This window comes from Coregonus clupeaformis, chromosome 3, assembly GCF_020615455.1.
Source record: "Coregonus clupeaformis isolate EN_2021a chromosome 3, ASM2061545v1, whole genome shotgun sequence".
Classification (NCBI taxonomy): domain Eukaryota; kingdom Metazoa; phylum Chordata; class Actinopteri; order Salmoniformes; family Salmonidae; genus Coregonus; species Coregonus clupeaformis.
In genome coordinates, this window is record NC_059194.1 from 38,833,033 (window position 1) to 38,852,225 (window position 19,193).

General features: G+C 44.7%; 1 protein-coding gene across 1 annotated transcript in view; it reads right to left on the bottom strand.

Moving 5' to 3' along the window:
• Window positions 1-19,193, bottom strand: part of LOC121545097 (glypican-3) — a 308,607-nt gene that overhangs the window by 223,573 nt on the left and 65,841 nt on the right. The window contains exon 2 of the mRNA XM_041855493.1: window positions 3,727-3,888. Within this exon, the coding sequence (XP_041711427.1) occupies window positions 3,727-3,888 (162 nt within the window). The remainder of the gene's footprint in view (window positions 1-3,726; window positions 3,889-19,193) is intronic.

A 19,193-nucleotide genomic window follows, 5' to 3' on the forward strand; every position in this document is an offset into this window, starting at 1 on the left:
CATAGGATGAGGTGGAAACAGAAGAAGACTCCGATGATGAAGAACCACAAGAAGCATGCCAGATGCTGAAACGTACCACCTTTTCGACTGAAAATCCCCTGATAGAAATGTAAATACTTGGCCAGAAGATTCCATTCCTAGTGGACACCGGGCTGCTATCTTGATGTTGAAACAATCTGCCCTGAAAGTAATCCCCTCTAAAAAAAGAATCCAAACTGTTGGAGCATCAGGAATTCCCTCTGAAGAATGCCTCACTTACCCCCTACATGTTAAATGGGAAGATGGAAGTTGGAAACATCGATTTCTGTACTCCTCCGCCTGCCCTGTAAACCTGCTGGGAAGAGATCTGATGTGCAAGATGAATCTGACTGTTGCATGCACTGCTGAGGGCTTGTCCCTCCGTTCCCATACAAACGGGATATCCCTGTGCATGTCCCAGTGTTATTATGCCTGGCATTTGAACGATCCTGAGGTGGAAGGTGAACTACGAGAGAGCACTTACCTCCCCACACCACTGTGCATGGGAGGTCCCGGAACATCTTCACTGCACAGCAGCTGTCCCCTTGTGTGAAGAAGTCCCTGAATATCAACAAAGATGGACAAGCAGAAAAGCAGAGTGGAAGTGACAATTGATGGAATATACTATGGTGAGGAATTTACAGCGGCCGGAGTTTTGCTGTCTTATGTACAGAGAGCACTGTATGAAGTAACAGGTGCTGTCCCACACTGTGGTCTCCCATGGTTGAAAGACTATGCTGAGACAGTACAGCCTCTGCAGGATTGTATTTATGGCAGAAAGATGGAAATGTCTGAAGTGGTGGAAGAGACACCTGAGGCTGAATTAGCCTTGATTAAGTTAAAGCAGGCTCTAATTTCGACCCCCTGTTTGGGTTTGCCTGACCAGACCAAACCATTCCATCTTTTTGTCTCTGAGAATCATGGGTTTATGTCTGCTGTGTTGACACAGTACCACAGAGTTGGCTATAGGCATGTGGAGTACTACTCTAAGCGTTTAGACACTGTTATCCGAGGCATGTTCCTGTTCCCACTAACCCCTTCTCTCCTAATGATGTTGTTGTTTTGCAGGCAGTAGCTGATGCGACTGAGAAAAGGCGGTGGGCTGAACACTGTCACAAGGACAGCTTGTGTAAATGGCTTGATGATTATAATAGACCTGCCATGCCCCGTTGTACTTTCCAATACCTTGGTAAAGACCATGTGCCAAAAGGAGGAATGGTGGATCTGTATGACTAATAATGTTGGACGCGGCATTTCAGTTTCCCCGTATCCCATCCCAGGCCAGAGGGCCCCTTTGAGCACTTGATGATGGACTTCATTGAGTTGACCCCTTGTGAGGGGAACACATATTGTTTGGTGATTATTGACAGCTACAGCAGCAGCTGTGGCAAAGGCTCTTCTGAGAGAGATCAATCAAAGGTGGGGTCTGCCGTCAAAAGTCTCCTCCGACAATGGTCGACATTTTGTGAATAAGATTGTTCAGTCCCTATTAGAGTCATTACATATTGATTTGAGAACCCATTGTGCCTATCATCCTCAATCTGGGGGTGTGGTAGAACAGGCAAACCAAACCCTAAAAAATAAATGGATTAAACTGATTGATGAAACAAGCCTGACATAGGTGAAGGTGCTTCCATTGGCAATGATGAGCATGAGAGGCCGATTCCACTCAGTGACTGGTCTCTCTCCCCATGAGATGCTGACAGGGCGACCCTTGACAATGACTAACACACCATTTCCTCAAAACAGGTTGATGTTGCAGGGAATGGAAGAAGACATGGTAGCATACTTTGTCTAGCTTAACAATGCTCTTAAGACTCTCTTCCCACGGGTGAAGGCTTCTCTGCCCAACCTATCAGGAGGAACTGAGCATTGTCTGCACCCTGGAGACTTCGTGGTGGTAAAAGACTACAGAAGGAAGAGCTGGAAGGATCCTCATTGGAGAGGACCATATCAGGTTTTGCTGACCACCCCGACTGCGGTAAAGGTAGCTAAGAGGGACACCTGGATTCATGTCTCGCACTGCAGACGAGTTCCTGCCCCTGAGGAGGATGGTGGGAGTCCCATCCCTTAGGCTGTGTGGCCTGCCTGTCTGGATCTGCACCATTATGTTGATTGGAACAGTTGGTTGCCCTCCAGTGGGTGACTGTTCAGGTGAAGATGAAAGTCCCGAGCCAAAGAGACCACCGCAGACCAGGAGTAGTGGTCCAGAAGGGAAGTCAGCCGAAGGAAAAGAGAAGTAAAAGGTCAAGATGAGGGAGAGAATCTGTTCCTCTCTCGAGCTGAAATGGTGGCAAATGTCACCTCATATAAGACTTCTTGTTGGGTATGTGGGTTGGGTCCTGTGGGAGCAGGTAAGGGTCTCCCATATGTAGGGGTTCCCTTGGGTGTGAACTTAAGAATTTCGCTGTCCCAATACTGTCACTACTTGTGCACTCATTGGCGACGAATGCTGCACTTTTGTCCCAGATGTGTCATCAAATGTGACTGCTCTTGCTAACTACTTTGCCACTGTTGCAAAATTTCATTTCGGGGAATCAGAGACTGGTTGGCTGAAAGGCCTCTTTGGAGCTTGGGGCTACCAGATAGCTCAGTGGGTGATAGCTTGAATCTTCTGTTTAATGTGTTTGATCATTTTGCTTTCTTGTTGTAAGGCCATTTGTACTTCCCTGGCAACTCGAGTCTCAGCAACTATCATGTTCAATGCTACTAAAGAAGGTGATACTGATAACTTGCTGTCTCTCCAGGAACTCACCTTTCCCCCTATAATGGTTGATAATATGCAAGAATGAGTTAGTATCCATGTTTGATTCAGTACCTGAAGGTTTTAAGTTAGGTTGTTAAATGACAGCAACCTTATAATGTAAAGGGTCATGGAAAGAGGATCAAATATGAAGACAGATTTTTGTCTATTGTTATACGTATTGTATGAAACAATCAGTATTTACTAAATGCACTCCTGATGATAGACTGAATGCATGTTAAGAAGTAAAATACATTTTTGTTATCAAATATGGTGATAGAAGGAGGGAGTGTAGTGGATGTTTTTGTGTCCTCTGTGTCTCTGCACATGCGTGACTACATGTAGCGTGTTGTTTCCTGATAGTTGTGTTAGGATGTTCTGTGACTTTGCTCTCAAGGAAAGGACTGATAGAAGAAGAACAGAAAGAAGGTAACACATTGTCACGTTGGCCCAACGCCTAGAAACTATGTGTGCAAGGTCATTATCAGCTTATTGCACCCTGAGAGCAGAGACAACTAGTTTGTGCATGAGTATAAAGAGTGCTGAAGGGGAGCACCCCTTCAGAGCTTCTGACAGACTTGTACTTTGAGTATTAAGTTTGTTGTAACCTCTCCGGCTGTGATAATAAAGATCTGTTCATTTCACTTTGACTTTGTCCTTAGTGGTAATTTCCACAACACAGTAAACACTTGTCATACAGAACAGACTGCATGCTCAGTAAAATTATCTCTCAGTAACAGAAAAATCGATTTTAAATGCTAAACATATCAATCTACAGTACATTAAATACATGCAGTACATTTTCATTAAGCAGCAGCAAACATTTGGTAACAATGGTAAAGCAAAATGATAATTGTTGAGAAATGACATTAATTGAACCTTGAATTTCTGATCCTCTTCAATGTAGTCACTACTCCACCCAAGTTCAGCTGAGATGGACAGACACACATTAGAAACATGCTCACCTTGGAAGAGAGCTGCGTTATGGATGATGAGGAGTTTCAGCGGTGCGCTGGCTGTCTGCAGACCTGACTCCATATTCTGCCTGGCAGCCACTTGGTAGCGTTCCTCCATCCTCCTGGAACAGCACGTCAGGCCTTTGGGCTGGCACACCTGCAGGTCCGCACCTGGACAACAGGGGGCAGGATAAGCAGTCAGAGCCATTATACAGCAATTTATTTGCATCCCAAATGGCACCCTATTCCATTTCTAGTGCGCTATGGCCCCTGGTCAAAGATAGCACACTATGGGAGATTCTCAATTAGTTTTGCTCGGCTCCTCGTGTCCTCTCTTCCGTCCTCTCCTTGCCTGCTTTTGAAAAAGGTCAAAGATAATCGAGGAGGGGAGGAAACGTGGAAACAAATGCACTTGTGTGAAATGACACTCTCCAAATGAGATTTCTCCACTCGCACGTCATCACGCAAATTACTATACGTGTACAGAGATGGAATCAGAAAAATGTATGTGTAAAGTGATAAAAATAAATGTAGCTTGTTGTGCTAGACATTCTATAGATAAAAGGATAAGTAACGTATCATTTTTAAATGTGTGCATGCTTTTCTCCTCTGAGTAAACAACAGCGGATTCAAAGGGGGTGTGGCAGATTTCGAAACTCTTCCATGGAGGATACACAGAGGATGCACTTCAGAGGCAATCGAGGAGAGGAGGAATCTCCTCCGCTCACCTATTAACAAATTGACACTCTCCTACATATAGCAACATATAGTGACCACTTATCGGTTTCCGGGTCACATGGGACTTTTGCCCAATTGAAAATCTACCTACAAAGATAATAGGGTGCCATTTCGGATGCATCCATGAATGAAATTGCCCTTACAAGCTGATCTATGGTCAGTTTGGTTTTTTTCCCACTATTGATGAAAGTTAGGATTCGGTGACGGTAAGCTGATCCTAGATCATTACCTATGGGCAAGGTTTACCCAGAGCTGCATTTTGTTTACATCCCTCTAGAGATCCCATTTGCCAATTGAGTCTAGCTACCATGTGAGCAGGGCAGCAAATTGCTTGTTTTTAATAGCAAATAGTTGGCATACCCTGCTGTAGTCCAGCCTCCCCCACTATATGCTTTAGTGAACCTGAAACTTGATATCGAAACCAAAAAGTTCATTGAAATGAGCCCTTTAATTACAATTAATTTAATTTATATTTCCCTGTTATTTGCAAATAATAGCGACAGGGCTGTATTTATTTTCATGCTCACAGTAAAGCCTGTGAAGATTAGGCCTACACCAACTTTGAGAGAGAATTAAACACATCCCATCTCTCGATTTATGAAGCAAGTCATCTGACAAACATGAGAATGTATGGAAAAACTCTGTGTGAGCGTTTGTTTTTCTTTTGAAACTTCAAAAGCTGAGTGGTGAAAGAAGAGGGTCCGACAAATCACTTTTAGAGGAACATCCTGCCTGTTTGAAATAAACAAAGACATGACTGAGATGGCAGGTTTATACGCTAACAGCTTTCATCATGACCACCTCTTCTGAAGGTTGTTAGGAATGAGAAGTCATAATTGGATTGGCAGGGTTCTTTTGAAAGGTGGAAATGTAAGTAATTGAAAGAGAAATTTGAGTGACAAGGATGTTTTCGTCAGACACTGTACACATATGCCACGATAAAAGAATAGCCACAAAGAAATGATTTTTTATTTGAAAAATGCTGAGACTCAGTGAAAAGGTAAATACAGACTATGGTCTGACTTCTATCAAGGCTTTCCTCAAACACAACCATTGACCTTGTTGAATAGTTTACCTTCAAGTACATCAAAGATAGGAAAAATAAAATGAAAATATGTGTGGGGTGCTTTGATAAACACTGTTTGAATCCAACACTCACCTTGGTTGTTCTATGTGAATTCAATTACTTATTGACGGCACCCCTTTTGATTGGACAAACCCATGGTAGAAGTAGTCAGAAAGTTACTTCATGGACCTGAATACCAAAACATTCAGGAGATAAAGGTGCTCATTTTTGCATACCTCACCCTACTATGTCTTCATCACTGAAAAATATACATGTTGAGTTTGATATTATTTGAACGATTACAAACAGGGTTTTCAAACTATTTATAACATCTTGAAAAAAAGGTTATTTAATAAAACATTTACCATTAAAGGGCGACTGCACTTCATTATTTGGCCGTGTTTTTCATCAATGCTCATTGGAAAATTACTGAAGGCAAACAAGAGTGGTCTTGGAGGTGTGGTTTGATGTGGGTGTTTCTTGGGTGTGTCATTGCCATTCAATCACAACAACCAAGGGTAGTAGAGAGTACAGCAAGGTAAGCTAAGCTAGCTTTGCTATGGAGAGAATGAAGTTTTGAAGTTAAGGACTTCTCCCCTCCTGACTGACTCAGCTAATTGTGACCGACCGCCTCGATTCGGTCTTATGTAGCAAAATTTGAAATTCTGTTTTTTACTTTGGATAAAGTAAAGACTCAGAGCAAGAAAATGGTATATCATACACTGCAGTTGTGGAACAATGGGAAAGGAATTCTGCTTTGAAAGTTCATAAACTTGTAACCCCACTTTTGAGAAAATGGCCCTTGAATGTTTTGGTACACCTCCTGGAGAGCTCTTTTTTTGTCTACACCCATTCAGCACCGTTCACACCCTCTTAAGCCTTTGCCCACACATCTCTTTAAGGACTCACATGTGAGGCCATGTGGTAAACACACGATATATCAAATAAAATCTAAGTTTATTTGTCACATGCACAGGATACAGAAGGTGTAAACAGTACAGTGATAGTACTTGCATTAGTAGCAATATCAAAAACAGAAATGTCCAGATAAAAATATTTTATAAATATTTTATCATTATTAGATGATGCTTACCCGACACACTTGTCTAAATTGATGGAAATGCTATAACCACCCCTCACCCACATCTAGCTAAGTGGATGGGACACTATTGTCTAGACATGTACACATTCATGAAATACAATCGATGGCCGTAATCACCCTCAGACAGACTTGCTAATTTGATGGGTCATGTAATAATCCGGTGGAGGCAAAGGGTGGCTATTTGAAGAATCTCAAATATAAAATATTTGTTTAACACTTTTTTGGTTACTACATGATTCCATATGTGTTATTTCATTGTTTTGATGTCTTCACAATTATTCTACAATGTAGAAAATAGTAAAAGATAAAGAAAAACCCTTGAATGAGTAGGTGTTCTAAAACTTTTGACCGGTAGTGTATAGACAGGTGTGTCTATATAATCATGTCCAATCAATTGAATTTACCACAGGTGGACTCCAATCAAGTTGTAGAAACATCTCAAGGATGGTCAATGGAAACAGGGTGCACCTGAGCTCAATATCGAGTCTCATAGCAAAGGGTCTGAATACTTTTATAAATAAGGTATTTCTTAAAACCTGTTTTTGCTTTTTCATTATGGGGTATTTTGTGTAGATTGATGAGGACAATTTTTTATTTAATCCATTTTAGAATAAGGCTGTAATGTAACAAAATGTCGAAAAAGTCAAGGGTTCTGAATACTTTCCGAATGCACTGTACATCTTACTGTGGAAATGGTATCAACTGCGAGTTGAATGACTGGTATTGAGTCAGTTCAGCTGTCCTACAACACAATATTATTTAACTGGCTAGTTGTGTCTCTCGTTATGTCCGCTGTTAGATCTTTCCCCAGGGACAAATCCCAGAACTACTATTATCCCTACATGAGGTGTAGGCTACATGTGGACATTTCACAAAAATTGTCTACCTTGAGTGTAGATACATTTATCAACAGAAAAATTGATGTGTGTTCATGTTACAATGAAAAAAGATTTTATGCTGTAAATATCATATTGATGTGTTTATAAAGACTAATAATATGTTAGGTGTGTGTAGAGTACAACTTCAGCTGTCTAACCAGAACTAGAATGGCATTCTATTTGGCCAAATAGATCTATTCCCGTAGAGGCTTGAATTCAGGAGGCGGGATTATTGAGGCTTTGTGTGACATCACATAAAGCCGCTCATTTTAAAAACACGTCTTATTCTCCTACATAATTCAAATAATTACCGCCTTGTAACTATCATCTCAGAATCGTCTTGAATGATCTCACTGCAAATCAAATCAAATCAAAAAAATGTGTTCACATGTGCCGAATATGTAGACTTTACTGTGAAATGCTTACTTACGAGCACATTCCCAATAATAGAGCTAAAAAGTAAGAAACATATTTGCAAAAAAAAGGTACAATAAAAATGGGCTATATACAAGGAGTACCAGTACCGAGTCAATGTGCAGGGGTATGAGGTAGTTTAGGTAATTGAGGTAATACAGTATGAACATGTAGGTAGGTGTAAAAGTGACTAGGTATAGATAATAAACAGAGTAACAGCAGCATGTGTGAAGAGTGTGAAAGAGTGTGAAAGTGTGTCTATGTGTGAGCGTATGAGTGTGTGTGTCTATGTGTGTGTGTGTGTATGCATGCGTGCGTGTGTGTGTGTGTGTGTGTGTGTGTGTTGGAGTGTCAGTGTAGTATGTGTGAGTATGGAGCCAGTGCAAGAGAGTCAGTGCAAAAAAGTAATACAAATACAAATTATAAAGGGGGTCAATGAAAATAGTCCAGGTAGCCATTTGATTAACTGTTCAGCAGTCTTATGGCTTTAGGGTAGAAGCTGTTCAGGAGCCTTTTGGTCCCAGACTCCGGTACCGCTTGCCGTGTGATAGCAGAGAGAACAGACTATGACTTGAGTGGCTGGAGTCTTGGACAATTTTTAGGGCCTTCCTCTGACACCGCCTGGTATAGAGGTCCTGGATGGCCCTGCAGCCTTGTGAATGTTAACCTGTTTAAAAGGTCTTACTCACGTCGGCTGTGGAGAGCGTGATCACACAGCCGTCCGGAGCAGCTGGTGCTCTAACGCATGGTTCAGTGTTGCTTGCTTCGAAGCGAGTAGAGAAGGCATTTAGCTTGGCTGGTAGGCTCGCATCACTGGGCAGCTCCTGGCTGGGTTTCCCTTTGTAATCCATAATAGTTTGTAAGCCCTGCTACATCCGACGATCCTCAGAACCGGTGTAGTAGGAATCGACCTTAGTCCTGTATTGACGCTTTGCCTGTTTGATGGTTCATCGCAGGGCGTAGCGGGATTTCTTACAAGCGTCTGGATTAGTGTCTCGCTCCTTGAAAGCGGCAGCTCTAGCCTTTAGCTCAGTGTGGATGTTCCCTGTAATCCATCGCTTCTGGTTGGGATATGTACGTGCGGTCACTGTGGGGATGATGTCGATCCACTTACTAATGAAGCCGGTGACTGATGTGGTGAACTCCTCAATGCCATCGGATGAATCCCGGAACATATTCTCATCTGCTTCATCGGACCACTTTCGTATTGAGAGTGTCACTGGTTCTTCCTGTGTAAGTTTTTGCTTGTAAGCAGGAATCAGGAGGATAGAGTTATGATCATATTTGCCAAATGGAGGGCAAGGGAGAGCTTTGTATGCGTCTCTGTGTGTGGAGTAAAGGTGATTTAGAGGTTTTTTTCCTCTAGTTGCACAGATGACATGCTGGTAGAAATTAGGTCAAATGAATTTCAGTTTTCCTGCATTAAAATCACCAGCCAGTAGGAGCGCCGCCCCTGGATGAGCATTTTCTTGTTTTCTTATGGCCTTATACAGCATGTTGAGTGCAGCCTTAGTGCCAGCATTGGTTTATGGTGATAAATAGACAGCTACGAAACATATAGATGAAAACTTTCTTGGTCAATATACTGAACAAAAATATAAACACAACATGCAACAATTTCAAAGATTTAACTGAGTAACAGTTCATATAAGGTCAATTTAAATAAATTCATTAGGCCCTAATCTATTGTCACGGATTCAGCCGAGGCTGCCCCTCCTCCTTGCTCGGGCAGGCTTCGGCGTTCGTCGTCACCGGAGTACTAACTGCTATCGATCCATGTATCTATGTTCGACTTGTTTTGTCTTAATTGGTCACACCTGTTTCCCATCATGTAGTTATGTCTTCCCTATTTTCCCTCTGTCTCACACTGTGTGTTGTGCGTGTTTGTTCATGTTTTGGTTGTCGTTAGTGTGCGGGTTTGTTTCCCTCCCTGTTCATTCTTTTACCTACGAGTAAAGTACGCCTTTTGATTAGCTCTGTGTCCTGCGCCTGCCTTCGCCTACAGCATTACACTGACACCTTGACAGAAACACGCACCTTAACATGGAGTCAGCAGGTACAGCAATGCCAGCCGGATCGATGGAGGAACACGTCCAACAACAAGCGGCCATGATCCAGGCTCTCGGCACCGCTATGGAACGAGTAGTTAATACTATGGAGCGATGGGAGAGAGGAGGTATCCCTATACCTCCTCCAATTACACCATCACCTACACCGATGTCCATCTCTTCACCATCTGGGTCCAGTGGGATTCGGCTCTCGCTCCCGAGGGCTTATGACGGTACAGCTGCCGGGTGTCAAGGTTTTCTGCTCCAGGTAGAGCTCTACCTGGCAACCATCCACCCGGCTCCCTTGGGATACGAGAGCATGTCCGCCCTCATCTGCTGTCTATCCGGTAAAGCGCTGGAGTGGGCCAACGCCGAGTGGGGGGGAATAGACGCCGCAACTGTAAGCTATGCGGAGTTTACCCGCCGCTTTAGGGCGGTATTCGATCATCCACCAGAGGGGAGAGCGGCAGGTGAGCGTCTATTCCACCTCAGACAGGGGAAGAGGAGCGCGCAGGAATTTGCACTGGACTTTCGGACTCTGGCTGCCAGCGCAGGATGGGATGCGAGGGCCGTCATCGACCACTACCGTTGTAGCTTAAGGGAGGACGTTCGTCGGGAATTGGCCTGCAGGGCCAATAAACCTGGACCAACTGGTGGATATGTCAATCCGACTGGATAACCTGTTAGCCACCCGCGGACGTCCAGATCAGGGGCCGTCCATTCCATCCCCCAGCACCTCCGACCCAACCCCTATGGAGCTCGGAGGTGCTGCTATGAGGTAGACCGGTAGAGGGGCCGTCCCCTGCACCAACTGTGGCCGCAGAGGACACACTGCTGGTCGGTGCTGGGGAGGGCCTTCAAGGAGTCGAGGCAGTAGGCAGCGCACTGGTGAACAGTTTCAGGTGAGTAGGCACCCAACTCGCCCAGAGCTCCCTGTTGCGCATATGTTTTCTTCTCATTCCCAGCATAAGGTGCTAGAAGATTCAGGCGCAGCTGGGAACTTTATTGATCGTCAGTTTACCCGTAGGTTAGGGATTCCTATTGTGCCAGTTGATGTGCCCTTCCCTATACATGCCCTAGATAGTCGCCCTTTAGGGTCAGGTCTGATTAGAGAGGTCACGGCGCCCCTCTGGATGAAGACGCAGGAGGGGCATGAGGAAATAATTAGTCTATATCTAATAGATTCTCCTGCATTTCCAGTGACCCCACTATTTCATGGCAACAGAGAGCTCTCAAGGGATGGTCAAGTCAGTGCTTGGGGAGGTGTGTAGGTGTTTCTGTAGGGGCAACTACGGTGGAAAGTCCAAACCAGGTTCCCACCATGCACATTCCGCCTGAATATTCTGTAAAAAGAAGGCGACTCAATTACCACCCCATTGACAGGGGGATTGTGCGATAAACCTCCAGGTAGGCGCTGCGCTTCCCCGGAGTCACGTGTATCCTCTGTCACTGGAAGAGACGGCAGCTATGGAAACATATGTCACCGAATCTCTGAGACAAGGATACATTCGGCCGTCCACTTCCCCTGTGTCATCGAGTTTCTTTTTTGTGAAGAAGAAGGATGGTGGCTTACGCCCGTGCATTGACTACTGTGGTCTAAATCAGATCACTGTAAAATACAGCTATCCATTACCTCTGATTGCGAGCATGACGGAGTCATTGCACGGGGCGCGCTTCTTCACGAAATTGGATCTCAGGAGCGTGTACAACCTGGTGTGTATCCGGGAGGGAGATGAGTGGAAGACGGCATTTAGTACCACCTCGGGGCACTATGAGTACCTCGTCATGCCATATGGTTTGATGAATGCTCCTTCAGTCTTCCAATCTTTTGTTGATGAGATTTTTAGGGACCTGCATGGACAGGGTGTAGTGGTGTATATTGATGACATTCTCATATACTCCGCTACACGGGCCGAGCATGTGTCCCTGGTGCGTCAGGTGCTTGGTCGACTGTTAGAGCATGACCTGTATGTGAAGGCGGAAAAATGTCTGTTCTTCCAAGAATCCATCTCCTTCCTAGGACACCGCCTGTCCGCGTCAGGTGTGGAGATGGAGATTGACCGCATTTCGGCCGTGCGTAATTGGCCGACTCCAACCACGGTGAAGGAGGTGCAGCGATTCTTTGGTTTTGCCAATTACTACCGGAGGTTTATCCGGGGCTTTGTTCAGGTAGCGGCTCCCATTACCTCCTTGCTAAAGGGATGACCGGTGCGTCTACAGTGGTCAGCTGAGGCGGACAGGGCTTTTGGGCATCTGAAGGACCTGTTTACTTCAGCTCCGGTGCTGGCTCATCCGGATCCTTCCTTGGCATTCCAGGTTGAGGTGGACGCGTCCGAGGCTGGGATTGGAGCTGTACTGTCTCAGCGCTCGGGTACGCCACGAAAACTCCGCCCCTGTGCTTTCTTTTCTAAGAAGCTCAGTCCGGCGGAGCGCAACTATGATGTGGGGGACCGGGAGCTGTTAGCTGTGGTTAAAGCTCTGAAAGTGTGGAGGCATTGGCTTGAGGGGGCTAAACACCCTTTTCTCATTTTGACTGACCATCGTAATCTGGAGTACATCCAGGCGGCGAGGAGGCTGAACCCTCGTCAGGCAAGGTGGGCCATGTTCTTCACTCGTTTTGTGTTTACTCTCACTTAGAGACCAGGTTCCCAGAACGCTAAGGCAGACGCCCTGTCCCGACTGTATGACACAGGGGAGAGGTCCATTGAGCCCACTCCCATACTTCCGGCGTCGAGTCTGGTGGCACCGGTAGTGTGGGAGGTTGACGCAGACATCGAGTGGGCATTACGTACCGAGCCCACTCCCCACCAGTGTCCAGAGGGTCGGATGTACGTGCCGCTTGAGGTTGTGATCTATTGATCTATTGGGCTCACACGTCACCCTCCTCTGGTCATCCTGGCATCGGTCGGACAGTGCACTTAGTGGGTCTTAGTGGGAAGTACTGGTGGCCCACTTTAGCCAAGGACGTGAGAGTTTGTTTCCTCCTGCTCGGTGTGCGCCCAGTGTAAGGCACCTAGACACCTGCCCAGAGGGAAATTACAACCCCTACCCATTCCACAACGGCCGTGGTCCCACCTATCGGTGGATTTTGTGACGGACCTTCCGCCATCACAAGGGAACACCACGATCCTGGTCGCTGCGGATCGGTTTTCCAAGTCTTGCCGTCTCATTCCTATGCCAGGTCTCCCTACAGCCCTACAAACTGCTGAGGCCCTGTTTACACACGTCTTCCGGCACTACGGGGTATCTGAGGATATTGTGTCGGATCGGGGTCCCCAGGTCACCTCAAGGGTCTGGAGGGCGTTCATGGAACGTCTGGGGGTCTCGATTTCCACCAGAGTCATCTGACTCGCCCTGCTCCGCGTCCTCCTGGCCGTCCCCAAGGCAAGGGGGGTACTGTCACGGATTCAGCCGAGGCTGCCCCTCCTCCTTGCTCGGGCAGGCTTCGGCGTTCGTCGTCACCGGAGTACTAGCTGCTACCGATCCATGTATCTATGTTCGACTTGTTTTGTCTTAATTGGTCACACCTGTTTCCCATCATGTAGTTATGTCTTCCCTATTTAACCCTCTGTCTCACACTGTGTGTTGTGTGTGTTTGTTCATGTTTTGGTTGTCGTTAGTGTACGGGTTTGTTTCCCTCCCTGCGTGGAGGTTGTTGTTCATTATTTTACCTACAAGTAAAGTAGGGCCTGACTTCGCCTACCACATTACACTGACACCTTGACATCTATGGATTTCACTTGACTGGGAACAGAGCCTCCTTGTCCGTACCTCCTTGCCCGTCCAAATAAAATATTGAAATATTTATCATTTATTTGACCGAGACAAGCGTCGACAGAAAGACGCATCAATCTCAGTTTAAGCATCCGAGCGAACAAAACAGCGCCCCTGTCACGCCCTGGCTCTGGGGACTCTAATATGTTGAGCCAGGGTGTGTAAAGTCTATGTGTGTTGTTCTAGGTTTCACATTCTGGTATTGTGGTTCTATGTTGGCCAGTGTGGTTCTCAATCAGAGGCAACGTGATTCAGCTGTTGCTTGTTGTCTCTGATTGAGAACCATACTTTAGCAGCCTGTTTCCCCACAGAGTTTGTGGGATCTTGTTTCTAGTCTGTTGTGTTAGACCGTGAACTGTCACGTTTTCGTTTTGTTGTTTTGATCGTGTCTCTAATAAAGAGTATGTTTGCCTGCAACGCTGCGCCTTGGTCCTCATCTCTGTTCGACGATCGTGACAGCCCCTCTGTCTCAGTGAGTGTAGACCATGTATCTGATGCTGTCTGGACCAAAAGAGTATGGCATGCAGTGGCGGCTCCTGAAAAAATTCTCAGGAGGGGCAATTTTTCTGATGATTTAGGTGACCTACACACATTTAAAAAAAGATATGTCCAGCAACAACATGAAGACAGGGGCAGCATATAAGTCAATACCAGAAGCATATATTGACTGATCTGGGGAGATGGATTCCAGTTTCTGTGACAGATTATAAATAATCTCTGATGCCTTTGTTATATTAGCTTTTGGTTGAATGTACTGTCGTAGTAAATATATAATGTTATAGCTTGGTCTGACTAAAATCTTGTGCATGACCCATTTTGTGTTGGGCGTTTGTTTTCAATCAATGCTGTTCCTATCCTATAACAATGGACAAAAGAGTCCTATCTTGTCAGCCTTGTCAGCAGGTGGCCAAGGACAACACCCACGCCATAGGTCTCTCAGTTCTTCCAACTCACGAGTTCTTGCTCTGAGGACACACACACACACACATCATCACTGATAACACACACACACACACACATCATCACTGTTAAACACACACACACACACACACAAAAATCCCCTCTCTTTAGGCTGAACATTTGAAGACAGAGAAACCGACTCAGAGCCAATGCAACAGTGGAGGGGTCCTCGCCCAACTCATCAGGACCAATCAGAAGATCAGAACTACTAGATTCAACCTACATCATTTATTGTATAAAATGTCTGCACACAATGTTTTCGGGGCTCTCTTCTCCCTAAGAGTTTGACGAACGAGTCCGTGCACGCGATTCCAGATATCTTTACCTCTGAATAAACTGCCTTTATTATACCATATCCACCCTGTCCAAAGTCTCTACTTGGTCTCAGTTCTCCAGTAAACTTGTGATTATCAACAGTACACAACGGTAACAAACAATTGGGGGAACTCACGGGGCAGATAGTAAGGTCGCAATGACACAGAAAGCAGTTCAATGTCGGGGTACAGAGTCGCTCTCTTACCAGGATCGCGGTCCGCTCTGACCAGGGTGAAGCCGGCCGGCTCCACTTCTCTGTCCGGGACTCTGTCATCCAGCCAAGTCTCCCAGCTGTATTGGGATTCCGCTGCCAGCAGCGTTTTCATTATTTAGTCCGTTTGTAGCGGGTATGTACACGATCAACAAGATCAGTCCAAAACCAACCACTGGAAATCCATGGTTGGCAGAATGTTTGTAAACTAAGTCTACAAATTAAAAACATAAAATAACGCCACACTGCAGGTCGCAACAGAGACGCTGCTAGCCGCTATTGTCTTAGTTACGTTCATGGTTACGTCACGTATGACGAAAGCGCGTAAGTGCAAGCCCACAGACACCCATAGAGAATGTATTGAAAGATTTGAAATTTGAAAAAAATAGATTTTACATGACAGGCTATGAGAGACTTCTGGGCGATTTTCAACTTGACTGAAATCGCCCCAAAAACGGGCGGGGCCATTTGAAGCACGACTTTAGCCTGATTTGACATTTAGTGGCTGGCAGATCAGACGTGAACACTGATAACTACTGTTGCCGTGATATAATTGATTAGAAAAAAAATCCCTTCCTTTTCCCGTTTGGCAGTGCGTCGCCCATATCGCCCTATTGAACAGGCCGTCCCTGATGGCATGTCATACTATTTCTGGCCAGACAGCATCAGATACATGGGCTACATATAGAGGGGAGCTGTTTCGCTCGCTCGGATGCTTTCTCCAGTGATATAGTTTCAGCAGAGAGGAAGAGGTGAAGCGAGAGGAAGAGGTGAAGCGAGAGGGCTCACTCTTGCCAAAATCTGTCTAGTATAAGCCCATAGCATTTATATGTGAATAATATGCAGACCTAAGCTTGTTGCCTACCTTCCCGCCTTTGGGACAAGACTCGCATTTTTAGGGCGGAGATGAGCATCTCATTATTATATACCGATATCTGGTTTGAGCCTCTTGCGAATTGAAAAGGAAAGTTGGCGGGAGCACAGTGCACTTTTAGGATGCTGAATTTCCCTAAGGGACAGATCGAAATGTACTGGGGGTTAGGAGCTGGTGAAACTGAAGGTGTCATAAAAAAAATATGCACCCTCCCCTCCCCAACATGAAAGATATTTTCAATGTGGATATCGACTTTGCCACTTCAGCATGCTTTTGTGGCACAGTCGATGCCACGCAGGGCTACGGGACAGAACGTTGAGAGTTCGCCGACCACCACAGACGAGCTCACTCTCCCTGCCTGTTTCATTACACTACAATCAGAGCCGGCTGACTTGGGTAACTCCAATATTATTGTTTTGCGTTTTCAACACCACAATAAGTAGACTATTTCAATCTCGACAAACATAAAATACATCCCTCCCTACCTTGAAGGCTTACCAAGTATCAAAGGCTTGGCTTGACAATCTCCGAATGGCATTAAACTGTCTCTTTCCATTCATCAATTGGCTGCAGCACAGTTTGGATTGATTGTAAACAGATTTGTGCACAACATTTGAGAGAAATAAGCTTTTTGTGAGTATGGAACATTTCTGGGACCTTTTATTTCAGCTCATGAAACATGAGACCAACACTTTACATGTTGCGTTTATATTTTAGTTCAGTTAAATGGGAAGAAAAAAAATTATGTTTCTAAATACAAGGTATACAGGCACCAAAAGCACATTAGACTGCTCTTGTTCCATGCGCATATGGGCAGTGTGCGTCACGGCTGGATAGGCTGTGTTTCACCTGTCAACATTCATGCCATAACCAAGTGCGTTACCACTAAAACCAGCTTTTGGTTGTCTTAAATATCCCTATCAGCGCTGCCTGAAATTAACACATTGGATCATGTTTTTAAGGACAAACCTCAAATATTTCCACCTCGCCCATCTGGGCGCAAGCGAGCTGATATAGGACAGGTAAATTGCCAAACCTGGCTTTAGGGCTAGAAAGTGCCAGTGTGCCAGTTTTTACATGACGAAATTCGAAACTAACGTGCGTTGGCAATAGCGCCGCCTTAACTCCATCTGAAAATAGAGCCCTCAATTGTTTAAAACAATATTTCAAAAACATTTACAAAATCAAAAAAAGGGTACTTTTCTGATATTTACGTTGATTTTTTAAATTATCCATAAATTCATGTAAAGAAATTGTATTCTTAATCTAAACACTGCTTATATTTCAGAGCACATGGTAAGGTTTCTAATGACACAAACACTGGCTTTATAGCATCATCGTTTATAGACTCATCGTTGTAGTGTACTAAAGAAGGCCTGGATAAGCCCAAAATGTCACAAATCTCCCAACTTTAATTAGTTCTTGCTCAATAGTTATTTTGAATGAAGATTTCAAAAAGTACGCCAAACATCCTTCCCCCAAAGGACATTTCTATGGATTTCATTTTAGAAAGATCCAAAACATCATAAATAGCTTTGGGACAATCTCGTATGGAATTTGCCATATGGAATCGTACGAATCTCATATGATCCCTTGTGGCTCAGTTGGTAGCGCATGGTGCTTGCGATGCCAAAGTTGTGGGTTCGATTCCCACAGGGTCCTGTATGAAAAAGTATGACAAATGTATACACTCACTACTGTAAGTCGCTCTAAATAAGAGTGTCCGCTAAATGGGAAATACTAGAGACCCTACATTATAATACACTACTGTTAGTGCATGACAGAGTGGAGAGCAGCCCTGAAGAAGTAGGCATGGTACACAAAACAGTTCAGACAAGTAGGCCCATACTGCTTTCATGCAAGACATCAATTTTCCAAGATTGATTCCAACATTGCTCCTCCAAAATGTTACAATGGCAGACGCAAAACATGTTAACCATGTTTGAATTACAAAGGAGAACTCTACAGAGACACACTGCAAACTTTCTTCTCCTTTCACTCTGCCTCTCATGCCTCCCCCTCTCTATTCCTCATTCACTGCTATCTGCCTTCTTCTCTCACTCACTCCCCCCCCTCCCCCAATCTCTCGCTTCCCTGGAAAACAGAATAGTAATCTGCAGAGGTGGGGTGAGGGCTTGTTTAACAGATCTACATGAGAGGACTACCTGACACTGGGCTGATTGATAGCACAGAAGAAAAAATAAATCAGGAGTCCCTAAACTCCATCCAGCTTGTGCTTACTGGATGGGGAGGAGGGGGAGAAAGGAGGAGAGATGAAACGAGAGAGAAAGAAGGGTAAGAAGGAAAAAGAGGGGTGGGAAGTGGGACTTACTGTGTGGTGTGGGGTGGGGTGAGGTGGAAACGGGAAGAGATGGAATGACAGAGAAACAGGGGAATAGAGAAAGAGGGGAGATAAGGAGGGAAGGGGTGAGATGGATGTAGCACTAGAGCAAGAAGGAGTTAGGCAAAAGGTTGAGGCAGGGTTGGTAGAACTGTGCCAAGAGACAGGGAATAGTAGCAGATAGATGGTAGGTTGAAGGTTTTTATTCTGAGAAATTACACAAAATCAATTCACAACATAATCTAAATTGGAGGGGTTGATAACTCAATACATACGAAAAGGTAATTGTTGCACAGTATAACAACTATTATTTTCTCCTCAATCTGTTTCAACAATAGATCTTCATAGCTCAAATCGATATTAGAGCTCAAGCGGTAATGAAAAGACAAAACACATTAAGGTAACATGGAAAGGAGCTAGAATGGCCAGAAAAGCAGAGGAGACAAGTACTTTATAGTGAATAATCCTACTGAAAAAATATTTTTATGCAAACACTGTATTTCCGTATGTGCGTACATGCTAGCTAACTCACAGGTGGCCAAGTGCCACATCAGACTAAGAGATGTAATGACTCTCCTTCCATATATCGGGAGGAGAGTTGTATGCACACTGACAGGCCTAATATCTTAAATAAATACCTACAAAGGAGTCCTGACAGATAAGATCAAGTTAATTTTAGACTTCAGTGGCAAACATTTTAAACTGTCAATATCACCCTGGGAGAGGTGAGCGCGTGTGGACGAGAGAAAGACTAG